General features: G+C 43.7%; 3 protein-coding genes across 3 annotated transcripts; 1 reads left to right on the top strand and 2 right to left on the bottom strand.

Annotated features, from left to right (window-relative positions):
• On the top strand, nt 1,798–5,129 carry LOC8084010 (calmodulin-binding protein 60 B). The gene is made up of 7 exons (XM_002467953.2): nt 1,798–2,186; nt 2,292–2,370; nt 2,476–2,528; nt 2,805–3,292; nt 3,642–3,802; nt 3,963–4,160; nt 4,250–5,129. Exons 1-7 carry the CDS (start codon nt 2,083–2,085, stop codon nt 4,715–4,717), a joined length of 1,551 nt encoding a protein of 516 aa, XP_002467998.1. The 5' UTR covers nt 1,798–2,082; the 3' UTR covers nt 4,718–5,129.
• On the bottom strand, nt 5,803–9,509 carry LOC8084009 (probable protein phosphatase 2C 33). The gene is made up of 7 exons (XM_002465349.2): nt 9,001–9,509; nt 8,703–8,874; nt 8,366–8,583; nt 8,126–8,233; nt 7,910–8,035; nt 7,575–7,810; nt 5,803–6,465 (listed from the first exon to the last, which is right to left on the bottom strand). The coding sequence occupies exons 1-7, from the start codon at nt 9,211–9,213 to the stop codon at nt 6,243–6,245; spliced, it is 1,296 nt and encodes a 431-aa protein (XP_002465394.1). The 5' UTR covers nt 9,214–9,509; the 3' UTR covers nt 5,803–6,242.
• On the bottom strand, nt 12,739–18,953 carry LOC8081097 (kinesin-like protein KIN-14F). Its single transcript, XM_021447691.1, has 19 exons — nt 18,664–18,953; nt 18,374–18,540; nt 18,127–18,273; nt 17,755–17,979; nt 17,588–17,659; nt 17,388–17,456; nt 17,165–17,260; nt 16,902–17,012; nt 16,744–16,825; nt 16,552–16,647; nt 16,256–16,429; nt 16,070–16,176; nt 15,765–15,943; nt 15,504–15,665; nt 15,158–15,411; nt 14,899–15,062; nt 14,624–14,812; nt 13,652–14,148; nt 12,739–13,150 (listed from the first exon to the last, which is right to left on the bottom strand). The coding sequence occupies exons 1-19, from the start codon at nt 18,782–18,784 to the stop codon at nt 13,015–13,017; spliced, it is 3,048 nt and encodes a 1,015-aa protein (XP_021303366.1). The 5' UTR covers nt 18,785–18,953; the 3' UTR covers nt 12,739–13,014.

Raw genomic sequence — 23,405 nt, 5'->3', positions numbered from 1 at the left:
GTTCATGTAGGGGGTGCCGATCGAACAAAAACATGCAAAATAAAATAAAATCTTACTCCCCCATTGCCAAAAGAAAAATTCCCACATCTCCAACACTCCATCCGAGCTACCGGGAGCATCTTGGGGGCATCAGCGGGGCACCTCGTGCGCCCTGCTGCGTCTCGTCAGCCCTAGCCGACGATAACCAAGCGCCGCCGCCAGCCGCCTCGGATACCATGCGCGAGGCTAGAGAGCTAGGGACAAGGACAGGGCGCACGCACTGACGCCACACACGGCCAAAGCGGAGCGCAGAGCATCAGCATCGTGTGCTAAAGAAGGCCTCTTTCTGGCTCACATGGACGGGGTGTGCCGCTTCCAGCTTTCCGAGGGAGATTTGGGGATAGCACGGGGGGGCGAGCGAGAACCCCGGGCCCCCGGCGACGAGCATGACCATGATGTCGTAAACAGGTTGCTTTCTAGGGCCAGCAAAGGCGATTGTAGAGCTGAGCCTGAGCCCCCAGAGATCAGAGAATGAGAGAACAGCGGCAGAGCAGCAGCGCCTCTGCTAGCGCTATTTGCTGCTTATCCTGCCTGGGCGCCAGATGCCCTGATCTCGCACTTTTTAGGATCCCTTTTCGGGAATTAGGGGGCAATGGAAATTGAGATATCTGTCGTGTTTGCAGGCTTGTCTGGATATCTGCACAACAACAGCATAAGTTAGATTTTTTTTTCTAAAAATTCGCTACTACTCCAAGCTTCGTCAGTAGAAATGATCTGATACTCTGATCATTTGAAGAAGTGTTAGATGATCATTTCACCTTTTCTCTAGTGCTACATGATTAAGGGCACTCACAATGCAAGACTCTATCACAGAGTCCAAGACACTTAATTACATATTATTTATGGTATTTTGCTGATGTGGCAGCATATTTATTGAAGAAAGAGGTAGAAAAAATAAGACTCCAAGTCCACGTTGTTCAAGGTAATAAATAACTTTAGACTCTATAATAGAGTCTGCATTGTGAGTGCCTTAACAGCTGGGCTGGCGTTGGTTAATGTGCATTCACAGTCACAGCTCATTCACAGTTGAATTGATCACCCCATCAGAGAAAGATGAAAAGGAAATGGAAAAAGCACTATCATTTCATTTTTCATCGTCTCTCTAATATAAAAGACGAGGCACGAGAACTCATCATGATCTCAATGCAATGCAATGGGAGAATCCTCTTGTTTTGCCCGCTTTGTTCCGTTCCGCTTTGCGCTTCCTTTCGTCCCCCGCTCCGTCCGAGCACCTCTCCCGGCGAAAAGCTCTCCTTTGTACCCATCTTTCAGCCTCCAAAAGCCTACCCGTCGAGGGCATCCATCCATCCATCCACTGCTAGCCCGTCCATGGCCACGGCCACCGGTCCTCTGCTTCCTGGAAGCTTCTCCAATCCAGCCACGCACCACCGCGGCACGCCTCCCGATACGCCCCGCGGCTGCCCAATCCATCCCCAACCCCACTGTCCCACACGGCCACACCCCTCGACTCCCTCCCGCACGGGCACGGCCATGGCCATGCCCATTCGGACACAGCTAGCTAGCTCCGCGCCTCCGCCCCCCGCTTGCCGCTTTGCCGCTTTCCGGCCTGACAAAATCCCGCGCCCTTTCTGCAGGCGTACGTCGGCACTGAAAGAGAGGAGTAGCCGAGGAGGAGGACGGGAAAGCCTTCCCTCCGCCGCCCCCCCCCCCCCCCCCCCCCCCCCCCCCCCCCCGTTGGGTGGGCGAGCCCGCCTCCGAATCTTGGCATTTCTAGGGATTCTGTCATTCCGGTGCGCGCGCGGGCGGGTGGCGCCGCTTTACGGTCTTTTGCCGGCCGGGAGCGTGTCCGTGACGAGACCGACCCCCCCACCCCTGGAAGAAGCTTCCACGCTGCTTCCTCTGCTTTCCTGCGCCCCGCGCTATTTATAGCCGCCGCGGTCACTGCCACAGCCAGCGGTTTTAAGCTAACGGTGCAAGCCGTCGTCTCAGCTCTCAGGTGAATTTGTGAGTGAGCCGCCAAGTGGTCTCGACTTCTCGAGTGGGTGAGTTAGCGCCCCCGCGTTGGCTTGCACGTGGCCATCCATGGACCTAAAGAGGGCGCTGGACGTGGAGGAGGAGGTGGTGGACGGCGACGAAGACGAGCTCGCCGGCTGCCCCGACGCCAAGCGCCGCCGGACGTTCGTCAAGTGAGTGAACTTCCCATGCTGCTGCATTTTGCCGTTTGGGCGTGGGCGCTCTAGTTCTTGGCTTCTGACGCTTGTGTTCACCTCTGTCCTCTTCCCCACCTGCAGTAGCTCGATGCAGGAGGCCATTGGCGCGCAGTACATGCAGAGGCATCTGCCCAAGCTGGAGCCATTTCTGCGCAGAGTCGTAAGCACTTGTTTCTCCTCGTAGCTATTTGCACGCCCATGCCCATTGAGCTTCCTGCAGTGCCATCTGGCAGAATTCTGATGTTCATTCGCGTTCGGATATCAGGTGCAGGAGGAGGTGCATAATGTTCTTATCCGACACATCGATTCCGCAAACAGGTTAGCCTCTAAACACTGAATTGCTAAGCTGCTGCTCCATTAGTATTTGACGTTCAGCAGACTGCCTAGTCCTCGAAACACTGAAATGCTAAGCTGCTGCATTAGTCCTCGAATAGTTGCTTTTATTTGTTTCAGTAATTATGCTGTCAGTGCAGTGTTAGGCTTTAACTTTTTAACTTTTACCTTTAAAATCTACTTTACCCCACTGTCAACACACCCTTTTTTCGTTTTCAGAAGTCATGACTCATGACTGAACTTCTGTTCTCCAATGTTCAGGCTCCCACTTCAACTAAAGACAACCAGCAAACGGTACAAGCTGCAGTTCCAGGGAAACCTGCCGCAGACGCTTTTCACAGGCAACAGGGTGGAGGCGGAGAACAAGCAGCCGCTCCGGCTAGTCCTGACCGACGCCGCCACCAACCAGACGGTCACCTCCGGTCCCTTGTCCTCGATGAAGGTCGAGCTCCTCGTCCTCGACGGCGACTTCAACGCCGACGAGCGGCTGGAGCACACGGAGAAGGAGTTCAGCGAGAGCGTCGTGTTCGAGAGGGAAGGCAAGAGGCCGCTCCTATCCGGCGAGGTGATCATCGTGCTCGAGAAGGGCACCGCCTCCATCCGCGACATCTCCTTCACGGATAACTCCAGCTGGATACGGAGCCGCAAGTTCAGGCTTGGCGCCAGGATGTCCAGGGCTAGTACCATCGAAGAACGGGTGCAGGAAGCTGTGAGCAATCCGTTCCTGGTGAAGGATCACCGTGGAGAAGGTAAATTGCTCCACACTTTGTTTAGTTCCAAAATTTTTTGCAAAATAGGAATAGTGTCACTTTGTATTTGACAAATATTATCCAATTATATACTAACTAGACTCAAAAGATTCGTCTCGTCAATTTCGAACAAACTGTGTAATTAGTTTTTATTTTCGTCTATATTTAATACTTCATGCATGCGTCTAAAGATTTGATGTGACGGGAAATCTGAAAAATTTTGCAAAATTTTTTGGGAAGTAAACAAGGCCTTACTTTTGACATGCTTTTGTGTTCATCCATGAAACATCCATATGCATGCTTGTATTCTTGAACTAGAAACTGATAAAACGTTCGTGCTAAAACTCAGTGTACAAGAAGCACCATCCACCTGCATTAGCCGACGACGTGTGGCGTCTGGAGAAGATCGGGAAAGACGGCGTATTCCACAAGAAGCTCGCTGACTTTGGAATCCACACTGTTCAAGACTTCCTCAGGAACTTGGTGATGGATCAGTACGGACTGCGCAGCGTAAGAATCTATCCATATATATATATATATATATATATATATATATATATATATATATATATATATATATATATATATCACACATGCATCCAGCAGCATTGATTCTGTTTCAGACTTTCTGAACATTCTATGCTCATCCTGTGCGTGTTTCCAATTTCAGTTGCTTGGCAGCGGCATGTCGAACAAGATGTGGGAATCCACGGTGGAGCACGCCCGGGAGTGCGTGCTGGACGACAAGCTCTACTCCTACTGCAGCGGGCACGGGATCGTCCTCCTGTTCAACTGCATCCACGAAGTCGTCGGCGTGATCGTCGGGAGCCACTGCTTCACCTTGAGCGCTCTCACTCCGACGCAGAAGGTACGTAAACGGCTGAGCAGAAAGGCAGGCACGAGCACCGGAGCACGACGATCGCCGGGCTCCTGACCGGATCGTTGCTTTGTTTGCAGGCGCTGGTGGTGAAGCTGCAGCAGGACGCGTACAAGTTCCCGGACCGCATAGCCGAGTTCAAGGTGCAGTCGCAGAGCGCCGCGGATCAGCAGCCACCCGCCGCCGCGGTCCAGGCCCCGCCGGCGCCGTTGCCTGTGCCCGCGGCGCAGATGCTCGGCCTCCCACACGGACACGGCGTCGTGGTCCAGCCTTCGGCAGGCGCGCCGGCGAGCTCGCACGACGGCCATGGCCTGCTGCTGAACCCGCAGCTCCTTCAGCACCACCAGCAGCAGCAGCCGCAGCCGCTGAGCGAGGCCCTGGAGGACGTGCTGCAGTCGGCCAGCGCGGCGCACCAGCTCAACGCCGCCGAGCCGTGGTTCCCTTCGTTCGGGGCCGGCGGGTTCGACGCGCGGGACCCGTTCGACGTGCAGTTCAGCGGGTCGCAGCCGTGCGGGCTGCTGCTCTCCAGCACCGGCGCCAGGTTGTGAGAGAGGCCAACAGCCCAGCGTTTCATCAGGACGGCGTCTCGCCGGACACGTGGCCGGCATGTGGCCCCGTTGCGTCGCGCGGAACGAGAGGACCAGGGCAACCGGCGGCCCGGCGCCGGCCGGCGTTTGGGTTGGATGCCGAGTTCTGGCCAGCTGCAGCTGCAGCAGAGCATGCATGGGTCGGGTCGGTGCACTCTGACTGATTGTCTGCTAAAGTTGATGAAGAGAAGATATAGTAACCAGTAGTGCAATTGGTGGTAGGATCAGATGTCATCTTTTGTCATTTTGGGATGTAACATGAGTGATGAGTAGTGAGAAGAACACACAGTTGTGGGGCGTTCGACTGTTCACCAGAGTCCCCTTCCCCTGTCTGTAAAAGCATAAAAAGGGTGCTTTGTTGTTTTCCTTTTTCTATTGCTTGTTCATCGTAAGATATTGTGGGAAAGTTAAATATGATCTCCCAAAGTCCCCATAGGGTAGATCGATCATATACGTTCTCTAACATGAACATGGGGCCTGTCCGGAGTACTGGCCATCAACGGCACGCAAATAGTTCAGCAGTTCGGTTCTTCAGGCCAAGGTAGCTGGCATGAATGATGAGTTCAAAAGTTCCAACGTTTCCAGAAGACCAGAACCACACTAACACCTTGTTTAGTTTGCAAAAAAATTAGTTTTTAGCTACTGTAGCACTTTCGTTTTTATTTGGCAAACATTGTCCAATCACGAAGTAATTAGGCTCAAAAGATTATCCCACAAATTACAGATAAACTGCGCAATTAGTTTTTATTTTTGTCTATATTTAATGCTCTATACATGCGACCAAAGATTTGATATGATGGAGAATCTTAAAAAAATTTACGAACTAAACAAAAATGTATTGAGCTACAAATGTGTTCAAACTTGTACGATAACACATCTGACAGACGTACAACCGTTAGCTGAAGGACGGTTGCAGGAAGGAAAAATTCAGAAGAGGCCAGCTTATCAGCATTCATGGCACCCAACTTCACACGAAACCAGAACTTCGTTCCTACAGATATGTAACCACCCAGTTGCAACAATATGATCGCGGGCAGGACGACAAATACAAGGAAATCCAGTCCAGTCAAAATACCAAATACTGCCCATAGAATCGACTAGGATAGAACCAAACATATGGGTCTTCAGCTCCATACAAAATACATTCCAAAGCAGCAATGAGGAGCCGCACCATCGTTCTATAAAATACTGTTAAGCTACTCAACTCCCTTTACATGCTACGGGTTCACAATTTAAACTACAGCTTCAAGTTCTGTCAGCTATCTTCTCAGAGCAAACGAAAGTTTGATAGGCGCTGTCAATAGAAATCAGGCTTGTTAGTACCCTGATTTTCAGTCAGGCTGGAGTGCAGTTAGTTTCACCGAACAATACTTCCATCAAACAATAAACGGTTTATTCTTCTCTTTTTACAAGGAGCAGAAAACCGAAATTGGAGACTACTTTGCAAGTTTGCATGGACAGGACCCAGTGACTCCTATCAGTACTTTCACCTGCATGTTGCTGAGCGATTCGATCTTTTACCTTCCATCGCATCCTTCTTTTTCCTACAGTCTGAGCAAAGATAAGGACCACCCCATGGTGTTGATGGGGCTGAGCAGCAGCCACCTACATTGTCCGTCATTAAACCTTCGAATGGTTCTTGGTCCACTTGGCAGATTGCACAGCGAAATGGGGGCAGATTTGCTTTTGATGGGAAATTTCTACCCAACCTGCGAAAGGCGTACATTACAAGTTAAGGCATATCTGAACAGTCCCAAATAGGCAGACAGATAAATAACAGGGTGTCCTTCCTATTAAAAAAACAGAACATCAACTGGTAATAGATCTCCAACAGCCAAATAGGTGAAGTGAATCATAAGACAGTCTTGTGATGGTTATACATATGAGTTTATTAACCAAAATGAAATGCTCCTAGTTGCAAAAGAGTTCTTCAATTCTAGCGCAAACTGCTCCCAGGAACCTCAACCTTCTACTGATAAGACAAGACGAGAAATTTAGTAGGAATTATGCCTTCCAATCAAGCATTCTAGTGAATTTAAGCAAACAGACTCTTGCAGCATATATAACCTGATCCCCAAGACCACATGTTACAAAACTAATATTCTTTTTACATTGCAGAAGTTTATTTTGGAACTGGAAGAAGCAAATGGCACACATGCTTTATCCAAATGTGAATTTATAAGTAAAATCCTCATCAACCACATCCAGAATATGACTAACAATCTATGAGTACATCACTTCACTCTTTTTTGTTTCCTGCTCTACAGTTTTAATCCTATAAAACAAGAAAGGCAGCCTATATATTCAAGCGATGCAAGATGTCACCAACAATGTCTGGAAAGTTGATTCCTACCAAGGACTAGAAATAGAACAAAGGAGCATCAACATGGCAATGCCATGAAAGAACAGGTTGTGCCAGTGTGAGAAGTGAGAACATAGAATGGAATTCCCAAAATACCAAAACTGGAACATCTAGCGACTAGCTATACCGAAAAAAGAGAGAATGGACAAACTAGGTTAGTACTTAAGAGTTTCTACTGCACTGATTCCTAAATCCAGATGCGAACCATCCCTCCACTAACAATTCTTTTTATCTCAAAAGCACCAAACACAAGGCATGAGTGAGACCAACACAACCAACATATAAATTGTCAAGCATTTCTGCATTGTTACTATGCACGGCAAACAGAGTATCAAAAATGTATCAGTGAAAAAAGAAGAATTCGCATACGCTAAAAAGCTTCATGACCAAGAATGTGCATACAACTACAAAGAGAGTTGAGAAACACATGAACTGCAAGAGAAAATAAGAACATACCTTTCTTCCAACATTGCAGACCCCTCCTCAAATATTTCTTCCACAGAGCCCAAAGAAGCAGATTTGGTGAGCTTTCCAACAGAACTATGAGACCTCCTACCAAAAATAAGAGACCTCAACTTGTTCTGATTTTTCTTTGGAGATAATGCTGGTGGTGTTGAACAATGATCAGATGGGATGATGTCGACAACCACACATGTTGTGTCATCTTTCAACCCACTTGTCTTCAGAGCTTGCTGGACAAGCAAGATGGATACTAATTAGACGATTGAGGTAATCAAGCATATCATGCAAAGTACAGGATGATAAAATAGCCCAGCCGCATTTATAATCACCTTAACAACAAGTTTGGCAGCCAGTTCTGCAGGCAATCCCCGGCACGCCTGAGCAGCAATTTCTGAGGACAGAGCATCCCATATTCCATCTGATGCAATTATTAGTCTTCCACCAGTATTTGGGAGCTACAATTACCAAAAGCAAACCACATGTTAACAAAGGATATGCTAAGGAGAGCTAAATTCTTTTCTTTTGATCAAAACTCCTGATTTCACCTTCACTTGCTTGACATGTGGAATCGGTACAATGAACTCGCCGACATCAGTATCCCCAATGGACCTTGAAAGGCACAATCCACCCGGCCAGCATCTGAGAGGACCGACCTAAAAAAGGAGTAAATTATTATTATTATTATTATTTAAAAAAAATCACATCCAGAAATGCTTCCAAAGCATAGAGCAGATATTGTATCCTAGAATTCTTCTGCATCAAAATGACTGAGCAGTGAGCATTACCTCCTGTCCACCACAGAGGTTAAGTCGGCTGACCTCCCCTCCGCTCGCCGTAACGCGCTCACGCTCCTCTGCATTCTCCTCTAGCCGGTGATCCACAGTCAGCAATGAGACCTCGCCTCCATGTGTATCCAGAATGCACCTAGAGTCCCCCACTGACGCCACAGTTACCGTGAACCCATCAACGACAACAAGTGTCGCCGTCGTTCCTGATGTCTCACCTGCACCAATTCCCAGAGTTAGCATCTTTTCAGCCAGGTTCGCCCAGATTCCCAAACGGCATTGCAAGGAAGCCAAGGATCACTCGGTGTCGGTGAGTAGTGAGTTGGTGTCATCTCACCCTTGCGCTGGAAGTCAATGTCTGTCTTGACGAATCCTGCGACGAGCGCGCGCGGCAGCGCCTGTAGCCAGTCCTCGCGGCTGATGCCCTGCGGCACGGCGCTCATCACGTGCTCCAGCAATTTCTCCTTGCTGAACACCGCCGCCGACACGCCATTGTGGCCGTCGAATACCTGCGAACCGCAGATCCGTCAAACCAAAAAGAAACAGACATCACATCACTGAACGGAATTCCTCACCGAACCCAAACGAGACAAAAAAAATCTTATATAGGGGGAAAAGAGTGTGCGGGGCCGTACAGCGAAGACGGAGAAAGAGGAGGAAGGGTCTCCGGGGACGCGGAGGCAGTCGGGCTTGACGAGGAAGTAGTCCTCGCCGCGCTTGGCGAAGCCAGAGTGGCCGTAGCGCACGTGCGGGCGCTCGGTGCCGTCGCCGCGGAGCTCGCGGCCGATCAGAGTGGCCAGGGGCAGCGTCGGGGAAAGATTCCCCTCGCTGGCGGCGAGCGCTGCCATCGCACGCAGCCTCTTGCCGCGGCTCTACAGAAGAAGCGCCCTTCCAAGAGCCGGCCGAAACGGCGCCATTTTCCGCGCGGAAAATGCTCAGGCCAGAGGTCACGGCGGGGAAAACGACGAGCGGGATCTGGGATCACGCGAGTCGCACTCGGATTTGGAGGCAATGGCGACGCAATGCCGTCGGCGACGCGCTTGGATTTGGGGGAATTTGGCGAGAGGGCCGTGAACAGAGAGACGGCAAAAGGGGACGAGGATTTTAATCAGCTGATCAGAGAGTGAGAAGGCGCAGGATCTTATCGAGATATTTAGCAGAAAATAGGGTGGTTCGTGCAAAATCTCCGGCCAGTTTGCCAGTGCGGTGGTCACTGGTCATGGTCAGCCCCAGCTGCGTGTGCTGCATGATAATTGGTGGTCAATGGTGGTTTACAGCTTTCGGGATTAAGAAAACCGTGTACTCCTATACACTGGATTTTCCTGCTGTCGTCTCGTGGTCACCGTGTCGGCATCTATACATGTCTTGGTGTCAGGAGATGACTAGAGACTCATGTGCCATTCCAGCAAGGCAGCAAGTCAGCATGTCCACGTGCAATGCAATAAAAAAGAACCGCAAAAGTATAGGCAAAGTATTCACAAAATCTAACGATGTAAAACCATTTTTACGTAGGAAAGAAAAAAAATATTTACAAAAAGGAAAACTACATTGTTCAACCTCCAACGTGTATGATAGTTCGCTTTTCGATCTTAAACTACGAAACAGGTAATATATGCCCAGTCTTTAACTGTTGAAGTGATGCACGGGGTTTAGTTTTATTTGCTTCAAGCTAAAGTTCGCTTTTATAGCTTTGATCCGGAAGTTGTTAACTTGGCGCTGATTGAGGGGCTGGTATTGGTAATCTAATGGATTGTTGATTGTTCTACCTGTTGTATTGGAGATTGATTGCATGTCAATTTGCAAAGCTCTAGACTCTAATGAAGACAATCGTTCCAAACTTGTATTAATTACAATTACAATTACAATTGAAAGAAGCAAAATTGCTCAGTGATGAGGTTAGAGAGGTTGAATTTATACATTATAATAGAATGTGTAATAGGGTTGCTATGAATTAGGCCAACATGCTTGTCTATGTTCCAAAGTGTGGATCATGAGAGCTCCAAAATTTGTTGGTTACTTAGTGGCGAATGATTGAACCTTTCCCCAGAAAAGAAGACAAATTTAGTTTTATTTTAAAAAAGAAAATAAAATCTAGTTTGACCTCTAAAATCATAGTTTATTTATTTTAAATTTAAAAATGTAAACTTGTACTATTCTCTTCTAAAAATGACATCTATTTATGATTACACACTCTATTTAGAACTATTTAGATTTTGTTTGTTTTAAAGAAATAGTGAACATGACTACGAGCAATATACGTGGAACCTTCGCCGTCAAAAGAGTTACCTAAGAGGCCTATCGTCTATGTTTTGGATCACACTCTACATATCTTGTATGTACTCGTACTTGTTACCATATCTATATTTATACGAGTTAGAATAACTCGCATCTAAGGATGACCCGCACTCATATGAGTGAGAACAAAACATATCTAGTGCTTCTACTATCTTTTTTTTCCATTTGGATTTTTTTTTCTCCAAATGTTTTGGGTGATTGTTCCCGTCCTCTTTGCTAGGAAAAGCAAAGCAATGGTTCTATTCCAACTGTGAAACTATGAACACCTAGGAAAAGTGTTCCAACACATTGCTTGTCAGGTTCTTCCCAATAGATAAGACTAATCCTCTTTGCAATAAAATCTCTAGTTTTCAACACTTTTTAGATGAGTTAATTCTCGAGACATGGGAATGCCTACAAGAATATATCTTGACGCGTCCACACCATAGGATGGAAGACTAACTCTTGATCTAGAACTTCTATCATGGGCAAAACCATATCGCTCGTGATTATTTGGGAGAGAATTCCCTGTGAGCTACTGTAAAAGATCACAATTCCTTATGAGTCATTGAAAAAATTCAACGGACTTCAGCGCCACTACTCCAAAAAAATTTTGCCCTCTAGGCCACTGCCGTTAGATTAGACTCTAACGGTGTCAAACTGCAGGTGTGAAAAGTCAAAAATACCCTTAGGTATAAATATGTTGTTTTTTTTAGCATCTTAATGACTTTAAATGGAAAAACTCAAAACAAAACAGTTGTAGATCTTGTCGGGATCTACAATTTTTATATAAAAATTATTTTCATTCAATATCGCAAAAAAGATATATTTTTTCTAAGATATATATTAACCATATCAAAACATATCTTTTTTGTGAAATTAAATGAAAATAATTTTTATTCGAAAATTGTAGATCTCGACGAGATCTACAACTTTCTAGTTTTGAGTTTTTTCATTTGAAGTCATTAAGATGCTCAAAAAATTAATAGCATATTCACACATAAGGGTATTTTTTACTTTTCACACCCGCAGTTTAACACCGTTAGAGCCTAATCTAACGGTAGTGGCCTGGAGGGCAAAAAAATATGTAGTAATGGCGTTGAAGTCCGTTGAACTTTTTCAGTGGCTCACAAGGAATCACGATCTTTTATAGTGGCTCACAGAGAATTCTCCACACGAGCATTATTCTCACTTAATGTGAATGAAGCCAAGGCACCGATAGAGAAGATGGTCTCAACCAATGTCCAATGATAGAGTGATGAGTAACTCCAACCTCGTAAGCAAGGTATGCATGCTGTCAAAGGAGCCGATATGCTTGTAGCCAAGACGGACCCTCTGATGAAGAAAATAGAAGATTATGAGAAGATGAGTCCTCAAGAAGGTGTACAAGCCATGGATGCTCGTATGACTTGTGAGGTCTGTGGTGAGACTAGACATTTGCATGACTTGCAAGTTTATGGACCAGAATGATACAAAGAATACATTTGAGGATTTAGATGGACAATTTACGAGTTTAAGGACCAGGATGACATATCTAAATAAATTTGAGGACATAAATAGACAATTTCTGAGTTTAAGGTCTCAAAATGATGTAAACGGATAAGTTGAAGGGCTACTTGTGGACTTCACTCAATTTTAGAACTATCTTGCCATTGAGCATATAATAATAACTAGCCAGAACATATGGATCTAAAATCACCACGTGGAGGGGACAAAAGAAGTGACCATATTTCATCATTTCAAGTAGCGATTTTTAATAATCGACAATTACGGCAATGTGAACAGAAATTAGCAGGCACCAGAAGTCTACGGCAATGCCATATTTCAGGTCACTCTGCATTACGGTCACTCGGTCAGTAACGCAAAAATTGAATGCAAATGAGGTTGTTTGCTGTTGTCAGTAGATGAGAACAAACCTATATTATGTCACCAAATGCTGTAATCATAACTTCATTTGTTCATGGTAGGGTGGACCATGGGAATCACATGTTGATTCAAAAGAATTGCAGCAAAAGCAAAAGCCACTCAATAGGATGTAGCAAGAATTGAGGCACATTGCAAAGGAGCCTTGATCAACAGATAAAATTAAAGCATTCGAGTATAGGTATTATCAATCATTTCCTTTCTTTTCATTATATATTTATATTATGAACAAGATACAAAGAATTAGCAAGAACTCAACATAGCTTGATAGGCCAACAAAAAAAAAGGTTAATGGCCTCACACACCAGTTGTTGAGATCACAACTCACCACACTGACACAATCAATTGGGTTTATTGTCACTCATTGCTGTACTCGAGAACAACCTCACAATCTCTCGTGACAAACACCGAGAAAAAAAAAGGCAAAAACTGCACGCGATCATTGTAAGTCCCTACTTTGCACCGGTTTGTCTTCCATTTGATGAAAGCCTTCTGCTATCGCTTCTGCTTAAAGGCTGCCTAACAGATCTGTTTGAACCGTTTGCGACTTTTCTCGACGCTGATGGTATTTGAGAATGAATTGGTGTCCTGATGCACATAGAACAAATAATTAGTCTTCAAGTCAAAGAAGCGATTAGTATTTAGCAAACAGACTAGCTTAGCCTGTTACTTGATGTTTCTCTTTTCCGAAACATCTCAAAATTAAGGGATCGTATAAGAAGAGAAGACTTTTAGGCAAATAAACACACATACTAGTGTATGTTTCCTACTAATAGGGTTTCAGCCAGACAGTAAACATGTGGTTAGCTAACCTCTGCAAATAACATTGTTAATAGTTGAAATTGCTGTGAACCACATTTATGAATGGAATGCATTTATTTCAAATTCTTTTATAACACAATTCAAATTAAGCAAAAGCGAAACTGTATATTCCAATACCCAAACTTGAGATATTGTGCCAGCCCATGCAAAATTTGGAAATCATAATTCAGAGTGCACTGTTTTTGTTATCCCTGGTGCCAAAAAAAAAAAGGTAATTCACAAATTTATTTGCTGCTACATGGATGTTTTTAATGTCAAAGACATTACCTGGCATCTGAACCATCTCTAAGCTTTATTTGTGGTTTCTTAACCTTTGAGCCGCTGTCACTAATTGAGTTATTCATGCTTTGGACATTGAGCTGCCATAGAGCATCTGATTCTGAGGAATCACTAGTTGCCATGTCAATATCATCAGAATCATCAGTATTTGTAGAGTAAAACCGAGGCCTTTGCTGTTCATACTCATGGTCATCCTTTTGTCTTGTGTTATTCCTCTGGTACTGCTTCTCCCTCATACCTGAATGATATCTCTGGTAAAAGAAGTCAGGCAAAGCTGCAGTGTCACCCTCCCAATCACCGACTGAATTATTGTTGTTCACTACAACCTTATCTATCCAGTCCCCACCAATTGCTTCTCTTTCATCTCCCATCTGAAAATTTACCCTCAAATTGCTATCTGGCCATGAAGGAGAATCATTTGCTGTTAATAAATCCTGGAGATCAAAGCTTGGTTTCTTTTGCCTCAGTGTAGGATTGGCTCTAGCCTGAAAAGGAATCAACTCATGGTTCATGATCATACAAAAATGTTGAAATAACCATGTTGGACGCTAGAGTGCCAAGAGTGTTTGGTCATAGCTCACTATGCCATGTTTCTTTTATATTACTCCCTCCGTTCAAAATTATAAGTCATTCCAAGAATCTTGGAGAGTCAAAGCATTTTCAAGTTTGACCAAAAATATAGAGAGAAATATAAAGATTTATGTCATAAAATAGGTACACTATGAAAATATAACTAACAAAGAATCTAATGATACTTGGTTGGTACCAAAAATGTTATTATTTTGTTATATAAATTTGGTCAAACTTGAAAAAACTTTGACTCTCCAAGATTCTTGGAATGACTTATAATTTGGGACGGAGGGAGTATTACCCAACAATTTGGATTGTGGAGGTTACATTTTTTTAGATAATGTAAGGGTTACATGTAAGACACAAGGGAGAACTTTAGATCATTGTTACCTCTATGTTTCCAACATCCTCCATTGGTTGTCTGAAGTTAGTTTGGCTAGACAGTAGATCACAGCTACCTTGTCGCCTATTTGAAAAACCAGGCGAAGGCGTCTTTGTGTTAAATGCCTCAGAGTCACGACTCATGATTTGCTCCGATCCTAAATCTTTTGCAGCTAATGCTGATTTAAGTCGAGCAATCTAAGCATGAACAGAGAACATAAATATCTTGAATAGAGAAAGGGAAGTAAGAAATATGATAGCATAACGTAACAGCAGAAATAAACCTGCTCTTTAAGCTCTCTAACTTCTCCAGATTCTTTATTTAGTCGAGCAGCACCAAGTTCAACAGTTGACACACGCTCAGCAAACTTCAAGGTGCTGATGGTTTCTCCTACAGCATCACTTTCTGGGCTTATATGAACAAACATCAAGGTTTTGGCCTGACCTCCTGTTGATAATCAATGTGGACCAATTAAAAAGGAGTTACAGCTATACTCAGCGTCAGCATCAGTATACAATGAAATTGTAAGAGAGTTATCTTACCAAGTGAATCTTGGAGAAGTTGTGTTAATTTACTATTCCTGTAAGGTACATGTGAATTCTTTTGGGCAAGCGAAGCAATTACATCCCCTAAGGCGGACAATGATTTGTTTATATGCTGTGCTTCTTTTAACCTTTCTCCAGTGACCTCTGATTTATCAACCCGTTCACTGCCAGCAAGATCAACTAAATGCATGCACCCGCGAAGGATGGTCCCTGATGTCAGATCCCTTCCCTGAACATGAACAGTTAAACAACTGCAGGATTACAAGAAAAATGTGTTACTTTATACTGTTATATGTTGAAATGACTTGCTAGATTCAAGTACGCATAAATGTTGCAAAGTTACCTGTGGGAACGACTACTCCTGTCATTTAGTGCAGTGGCACCGACAGCACGATTCTTTTGCCCAACGTTCATCAATTCCATGACATCCATTGTTGATGTCACACGAACAAGACTTGCATCTGGCACATTTAGCCCATTTTGAGAGTTATTCCGAATCTCTAATGTACATATTCGTTAAGGAAAATTAATTTCCTGCGGCAGCATGATAAAACATAACCAAACTCAGACAATTAGTCAGAAAACATAATTGCTTCAAGGATATTTTTTGTTGAGGCCGTCAGTGACAAGGAGATCCCTAACTTGTTCATTGTAAATCTCGATCATTTGCACAGCAATATCATAAATGAAGGTTCCTTTCCTTTGTTCAGCAAGCTTAAATAGATCACCAAGTGCCCGATAGTTGACACCTTGGGTTTGCTGAGTCATGTTCTTGGGCCCACTCTACATTAAACCATTATTAGAAATAAAAATATAAATATAAATATAAATTGATATAAACAGAGAAATTCAGTGGTACTCATAATTTCTGACACTCTTACTAGGCAAATATTGATGTGCATTACTCACCATCGTGTATGTCTTCCCTGATCCAGTTTGGCCATATGCAAAGATACAGACATTGTATCCATCAAGAACTGAGCGAATGAGAGGTTGAGTATCTAAGAACACCTCATCTGCACACCGTACAACTATGTGAATCTCCTTCCAATACATAATTGAAAAGGAAGAGCTAGTAGTGACAGGGTACAATACCTTGTGTTGCTGATGGGCCAAAAACCTTATTGAAGCTAAAATTTTTCCGGCCTTCCTTTCCAGACTTGGAAGGGGTGACAATGGTTATGTTGCCCTCGTCGATGGAACCCACGGTGGATGGACTTGCTTGTCCAGGCAAAAAGGGACGTATCCTACAATATACCCTGATGCTTCCTATATAGATAAGAAACATTAAAAAAATAAGACTGCATTTTCTTCTTCCCTTTTTCTGAAAACACCAAACCTTTGTCTATATAGATTAGAATCTCCATGCATAAATGTTGTAACAAACGCACCTTTAAGATCTTGGACCTGGTTGTATAGCTTTCTATTTTCTTCAAGAACTTTGTGATAACCAGAAGCAGCATGAGCCAAGCTAAACAGGTGCCTTCCTGAAACAAAATTTGCAAATGTGTACTTTCATTATTATTTTCTGTATTAAAGTAGTTCATAAATCACCAAAACTTCTGAAGCACATTACATATTACCAAGAAGGTTGAGGTCCTCGGAGTACTTCATTTGCATATACTCCATACCAGCCCTTGTAGTTATCAGATCACTCTTAAGTTCCTAGAAACGACAAGAATCATAAATAAGTAACCATTATTGAGATGTTAAGGAATAAAATGAAATACAGAGAAGTTACCTCAACATTTTTTGACTGTTGTTGTAGAATTGAATGTTGCTTCAGTGCCACTTCTCTAGATGCTTCTTTTTTTGTTTGTTTATGGCTACAGTAAATATCTGCTGTATCCATCTATATAGGAGAATATTGAATAAATGCTTTGGATGTAAGCAAAAAATAGCAGTGTATTTATCCTAGCTTTATTTGTGACAGCAGGAGTCACTTCATGAGTAAAAGAAGAAACACAATTCGAGCATCCTAAATAAAAGTGATCTAAAACTTGCCTTTCTCCCACTAGTATTAGGAGTGGTCTCAACCAGAACCTTTGATTTTGAAAAGGATTTCGTGTTATCACTACCATTTTTCAGAGCCGCTTTGACCTGTTCCAATGTTTTGAAACTTTGATTATTATTTTACCAATTGCAATCTCAGCATACTGCCATTTGTCAATGCATGAGGAATAAAAAAAAACAACAGATAAGAAATGGACAAAGATACCAAACATACCAGTTCATTTTGGCTGTTTAGACGATTTTCAAATTCTTCGACAAGTTTGCTCAGCATGGACTCCAAGAGCTGCATACAAACAACAGAGTAAGAACATCATGGAACTGGCAATCCCATAGGAGGAAAAACAATAGAAGCGACTACATAAGTCCATTGAACTGGTAAGCTTACAAAAAAAATAGTGAAGCAAATTAGTATACCTGTGGAACTTCATCTGGCCTTTTGTCGGACAAAACTGCACTGACCAACATTTTAAGGGGGCGCGATGTTGACTGCTTGGAACACATTTAACGGGATCAACAAATCAACCAGATTGCAAATAGAAAGAGGAATCAATGCAACTTGGAAGTAAGAGCGTGGAGCTAACCATGTCGCTGGAATCAAAATGAGTGTCGCCATTGAACCCAGCTTCATCATAGGGCACTTCACCTTCATTGATCGATTGGCTCCTCCGGAACGGCTCAGAGCTCTTCCTCCCGAAGGACTTAAGATTCCCCCCGTACTTCCACGGCCCGGTGCCACCGCATTGCTTCCAATCACCGTACGACTTCAGTGCGAGGACGCAGTTCACCACCCTGGCGCTCTTCCCTCCCTGCGCCCAGAAAGGCAAAAAGGCACATCAAGGTCACACAAGCTACACGAGAGAGTGTGTGTAGAAAGCAAGGGTGTGGTGACAAGTTGCTGCAGCTGCAAGCAAAGCCAAGTGGTGGTGCCCCACCCCACTGGTTTCGACGCGAACCTGCTCCAAATCGGAGGCCTCGAAGCACGGCAGGCCGATCTCCTGCGCCGCCACCAGGAAGTTGCGCACGTTCTCGAAGTACTGGAACGCCGACAGCGCCGCGCCGTCGGCCTGCAGCACGGAGTCCGCCGCCGTGTTCACGACCACCTGCACGCACAAGCGTGTCACAACGGGCACCGTCACGACACAGTGGCGGCAGCGGCGGCGGGAACGAACGGGACAAATAACGAACACAAGGAGCGCTTGCCTTCGGGACGGCGCCCGGGTGGACCCGGTTAAGCGCGCCGCAGAGGATCTGGCCGTTGCGGAGGCCGAGGCGGAACTCCTCCTCGGACGGCTCCTCCGGAAGATCGCGCGCGGCAACCGCCCCCACCGTGCGGCGCAGCCACCCCGCCGCCTCGTTCCTCCTCGCCGCTGCACCCACCAATTGACGACCCCGAGGCAAACAACAAAATTCAGAAAACCCCGCACGGGCGAGCCCGGCAAAAAAAAAAAAACGAAACGAAAACAAGCGGAGGTAGGGCGTGCGAACCGCACCGGCTTCCTCGGCCCTGCGGGACGCGAGGTCGCGGTCGCTGAGGCGGCACCCGTGCTGCCGCAGGACGTCTTCCACCACGGCGGCCGCGGAGAGCGAGAGGATCGCCGCCGCCTCCGCCATTCCCTCCACCCCCAAGGCGCGTGCCCGCTGCGCTGCTGCGGCCGGTTCGGTTCCTTTTGAAATGGGCGGCGTAGTTTAAGCTGTTGCGCAGTCCATTAATGGGAGCTGCTGGGTTCTGTTCTGCTTGACTGCTTCTGCCTCGGCGTGGTGGTTTTGTGGGACGGGGTGGTTATAATGGAGGGGGAGGGGAGGTGGGTGCTTTGTGGCCTCCTGCCTCCTTTTCTTTCGGCTGCCCGAGTTTAAAATTTGTGGTTAGTGAAGTGGAAATATTGCTCCCCTTTCCCTCCTTTTCCTTTCTTTGTTTTTTGCCCTCGGCTGTTTTATTTGAGTAAAGTGCACTGTGATCATGACCACGGAGCTCTGCCTCTGACCCCAAGGTTCGGGGGCTGATTAGCAACTGTAATGTGTAATCACGCCAGTATTCAGTCACGGCTGCTGATGACCAGGCGAGTAAATTTGCCCGCGAATAGTTTAGGTCAGGTTTGAATGCAAAGTATTTTTTTGGTATTTTGGTTTTAGAATGTATTTGGATGTAGCAAACTTTATGGCTTTGAAAACAATAGTATTATTACACAGTAGTTTTTTCTAGTTTTACAAACCATGTATCTTTCTTTTTATACCATGGTTTTGTACGTCTATGGGTCCTAAAACTACACTTTCTTAATAATACCACTTTTTTATACCACATCACATCCATCTCGTTTTGTTTCTTTTGAGAGGAGCATTCTCTTGTGTTATTGATCCCTTGCAAATAGGATTGGGCTTAATTACCTGTGAAGAAGACCGGACCAAAATACCTAAACCCAAAACCTAAATTACCAAGAGTGGTTTTCTAACCCTAATTCGGTTTTTCTGGTGTAGCTAACCATAGTCTATACAAACTGCTCTCTAGTTCATTTTAACCACACCTTGATAACTTAGCATATGTGGATGACCTTTAGTGTCTGATTCTCGAATGAGTGTCCGCAACAATGGAGGAGGGTGGGGACGCCAACATCTTGAAGGCAGGAGGCCCGCATACCTCCTGCGCTTCAACCGTGTTGATGTATGCTTGATCTGTATTATATATGTTAATTTATGCTTGATCCACTTTTGACTTGTGCTGATTTTTTTATGAATTCATGATAATTTAGGTTAGTTCCATCATAACCCAATATTAAACCAAACTAACCAAAATTGAATCATTGGCCTTCATAAATTCTGGAGATTGATTTGTTCTCATTTTTAGGTAAACAGATTTTGGAAATAACTAAGAAACCGAACTGATTGGTTCGGTATAACCGAATGTCCACCCCTACTTGTAAAAAGCAATCTATCATTAAGGGTTAATTTGATTTGGCTCTAGTTCCTGGTTATCCTAAAAATGACTCTGGCTCTGACTTCTTTGATGTAGCATCTTCTCTAGAGGAGTTGAAGCTCCTTTAAAATTGGTTGAGTAATATAGCTCCTCGGTGCAATGTGAGTAATTTTTTGGACACCGACAAATGTCTAAGATTGATGAGAAGCCACTTTTTTGGTTCAGTGTGTCTAGTAGAAAATGGTCGGCTCCTAGTTGTTTCATGGGCATAGCACTTTTGCTTTTGTCCATTTGGTATGGTTTTATCAAAACTGGTGAAAGTTAGGCTTTTCAAGGGTTTGAGATTCGAGTAAAATATTTTTCTACAAAGCAAGATGTACTCAGTTCATTCTAATTTACCTTGTTTTCTCACAAGTTTTCATAACTTTAAGTAGTTAGAGAAATGTTAACATCTAAAGTTTCATCAATATATAAATGTATATTATTACATGTTCTAGCTTGTCAAATATTTTTAACTTATTTGATCAATATATAAAGGTTACATCAATTGATAATATATCACTGATGTTACTATATTCGTAATGAAAATATTTTCATAATATATATAACTTCACAATGAAAAGAAGATCTTTAAAGAAAATTGTTAATGAAGATGATAATTGTATGTCATGTCGCACTCTTAAGGTACTTGCATTTGCAAAATCAGAGTATGAATCCACTCACACAGCGCGTCATTTTGCCAAATGTTCTCTTCCCCTTTGAGCTCCCATGCATTCAGCCACCATGGACAACGGACAAAGAAAGGACACTACAGAGAACGAAATTTTGGCAAGTTTTGAGATCAATCTACGTCACTGAGAAAGGAATATAGAGTTGAAGTGTTCCACTCAGCCGGGCCTGCTAACTAACTTTGCGAAACCACCGCCTTGGGATCAACGAATCAGTAGCTCATCGTGTTTTGACCTGGCCTTACAATTTTGGCCTTGGCTGTCTCCAATAGGAGACCTATTTAGAAACCCAAACCTAAAATAGGTTTTCATACCAATACCTAAAGCCTCCAACAGAGTACCCATACAGAAGACCTATTTTGGGTATAAGGAGAGGCATAACCCAAATTTGGATATCCTCTCTCCTCGAGACCCATTTGCAGAGAGTGTTGTCTTTTAGGTCTTGTTGTTGGAGAAGACTAAAAATAGGTATAGAACCTTTTACCTGTAGCGCTACCCAAAGGACAAATGGTCTTGTATTTTGGGTGACGATTGTTGGAGATAGTCAAGTTTTTAAGGTATTATAACATTTTCGTTTTTATTTGACAATTATTAGTCAACCATAGATTAACTAGGCTCAAAATATTCGTCTCGCAAATTACAAACAAATTATGTAATTAGTTATTTTTTATCTATATTTAATGATTCATACATGTGCCACAAAATTTGATGTGACGGAGAATTTGGAAAAAAATTTAAATTTTGAGGTGAACTAGATAAAACCTTTGTTCCTTCCAGGCCAGGTAGGGTGCGGTATGCCTACTTTGGATAAGAAGCGAATACTCATAAATTTCAGAGACCAATGCGTGTTGTCGGTAGATTCGAATGTGATTTGTTACCGAGCATCTCACCTTGGCGTGATGTCAAAGTCCTCGCTAGCACAGAGATTGTTTTATCATTTGATTTGAACTTTCTTACTTACGTAAAAAAAAAGCTGTCTATATCTCACTTGAGTGATGCATTATACAAATTTTCTCTTTCCGATGGATCGCTGTTCATCATCCTCTTTGTCCCGCCGCCACCCACCATCCCGCCACGGTCTCCTTATTCCCCTTGCCAATCTTCGACTTCTGCACCAAGCTCTAGACATGGCGTCCCCGTCCCAACGTGCCTCAGCCGTCTTCACCGCCGCCAAGCCCGCTAACTGCTTAGCCATCATCCCTACTGCATGGGCAACCTACCTCCCTGGAGCCCTCCCCCCAAGGTTGTCGGACTTAGAGAAGATGACCACATGACTTAGAAAAATTCTAGTGGGAGATACTCCATCTGTCCTAGTATATAAGATATAATCACTTTTTGTTCATATTCCATAATATAAGACGTTCTCTCTCACAAATATTAATACAATAGTACCAGTACTAGTGCTGAGAGAGAGAATTAAATGTATTCTTGGTCTTTGAACTGAATGTAGTTACACCTTATATAGTGGGATAGAGGAAGTAGCTTTTTATCAAAATTAAAATCTTGCATTGGCACCCAACCACATGGCGTCCTTGGATTAGGTCGAATAGCTTGATTTTTAACTAACAAAATAGTGATGGTGAACACATGATTCTCAAAATACATAAATAGAAAAATACAGAATTAGAGAATAATGATTTATCTTGACATGTAAGGTATCCATCTCGTAGTCCATGAGTTACATGGCCTAATAACATGCATTTAGTTATCCACAGCAACATGTCGCACCATCCACTAATACTAATTTATAACAATTCATCTTTTTATATAAGTAATTATATATATATTTTAATTTCATTCATATATCATCTACAAATTTCGCAACAACTGCACAAGTATGCTTCTAGTTTATTTAGAATAAAACTAAGCAAACTATTTTAGGAGATAAAGATAGAGAGTATACTTTAATACTTGAAGCGTCACGTATAATTTAATGTCACGCGTAACGTGTCTGAGCAAATTAATGTCCACAATTTTGAACAATGATTGCGACACTAACACTAAATTCCATATGACATGTGTTTGGGATCGTGATTGAGGACCTTGCGGTGCGTTGTACACATACCGTGACCATCCCACCGTGGCACGAAAAACACCGATCTCGTTCAATTTTTTGCGGTGCCCACACCATAGGTGGTCAAACGCGTCGTGTGCCGTTTAGCACGATTCGTTGCTTCTTTAGATCGCCACCGCAGAGAACGTGAATACAAACACGTATACAATTTTGAGGTTTAATAATCCATACAAAAAAATAGTATGTGTGCTTTGATAAAAAATAAATAAATAAAGTATACTTTAACTTTAAATTTCCCTTATAATATGTTGTCATTCTCTAATAAATCAATATAGTTTAATAGGTAATCTGAATACAAATTTATTGATACAAGTCTTACACTGTATACTTATATACTCCTATAGTCTAAATAATTGTTGGTTGCAAAATTGATTTTTTCCCCTTATAAAATACGTTAGGAAGTGTCCTGTATTTTCACGAGGAGCATCTATTCAAATTCCAGGCTCCGACACGAAAAGCCCCAAACGATCAAAACAAGGCTCCAAAACGTTTCCAATAATCCTCTGTGGCGACCATGACATG

This window comes from Sorghum bicolor, chromosome 1 (genome assembly GCF_000003195.3).
Source record: "Sorghum bicolor cultivar BTx623 chromosome 1, Sorghum_bicolor_NCBIv3, whole genome shotgun sequence".
Classification (NCBI taxonomy): domain Eukaryota; kingdom Viridiplantae; phylum Streptophyta; class Magnoliopsida; order Poales; family Poaceae; genus Sorghum; species Sorghum bicolor.
The sequence above is the reverse complement of the archived record's forward strand: the minus strand, read 5'-3'. Positions and strand labels throughout refer to the sequence as shown.

What these genes read in the sequence shown, in the direction of transcription:
- LOC8084010 (XM_002467953.2), top strand. Translation starts at nt 2,083, where the DNA reads ATGGACCTAAAGAGGGCGCTGGACGTGGAGGAGGAGGTGGTGGACGGC. An exon ending in CGCCGCCGGACGTTCGTCAA is followed by an intron (nt 2,187 to 2,291) that starts GTGAGTGAACTT and finishes CCCCACCTGCAG; the next exon opens with TAGCTCGATGCAGGAGGCCA. An exon ending in AGCCATTTCTGCGCAGAGTC is followed by an intron (nt 2,371 to 2,475) that starts GTAAGCACTTGT and finishes TTCGGATATCAG; the next exon opens with GTGCAGGAGGAGGTGCATAA.
- LOC8084009 (XM_002465349.2), bottom strand. Translation starts at nt 9,213, where the DNA reads ATGGCAGCGCTCGCCGCCAGCGAGGGGAATCTTTCCCCGACGCTGCCC. An exon ending in CATTGACTTCCAGCGCAAGG is followed by an intron (nt 8,584 to 8,702) that starts GTGAGATGACAC and finishes GAATTGGTGCAG; the next exon opens with GTGAGACATCAGGAACGACG. An exon ending in CACATGTCAAGCAAGTGAAG is followed by an intron (nt 8,036 to 8,125) that starts GTGAAATCAGGA and finishes TGGTAATTGTAG; the next exon opens with CTCCCAAATACTGGTGGAAG.
- LOC8081097 (XM_021447691.1), bottom strand. Translation starts at nt 18,784, where the DNA reads ATGGCGGAGGCGGCGGCGATCCTCTCGCTCTCCGCGGCCGCCGTGGTG. An exon ending in AGGCCTCCGATTTGGAGCAG is followed by an intron (nt 17,980 to 18,126) that starts GTTCGCGTCGAA and finishes TTCTGGGCGCAG; the next exon opens with GGAGGGAAGAGCGCCAGGGT. An exon ending in CGAGGACCTCAACCTTCTTG is followed by an intron (nt 16,648 to 16,743) that starts GTAATATGTAAT and finishes ATTTTGTTTCAG; the next exon opens with GAAGGCACCTGTTTAGCTTG.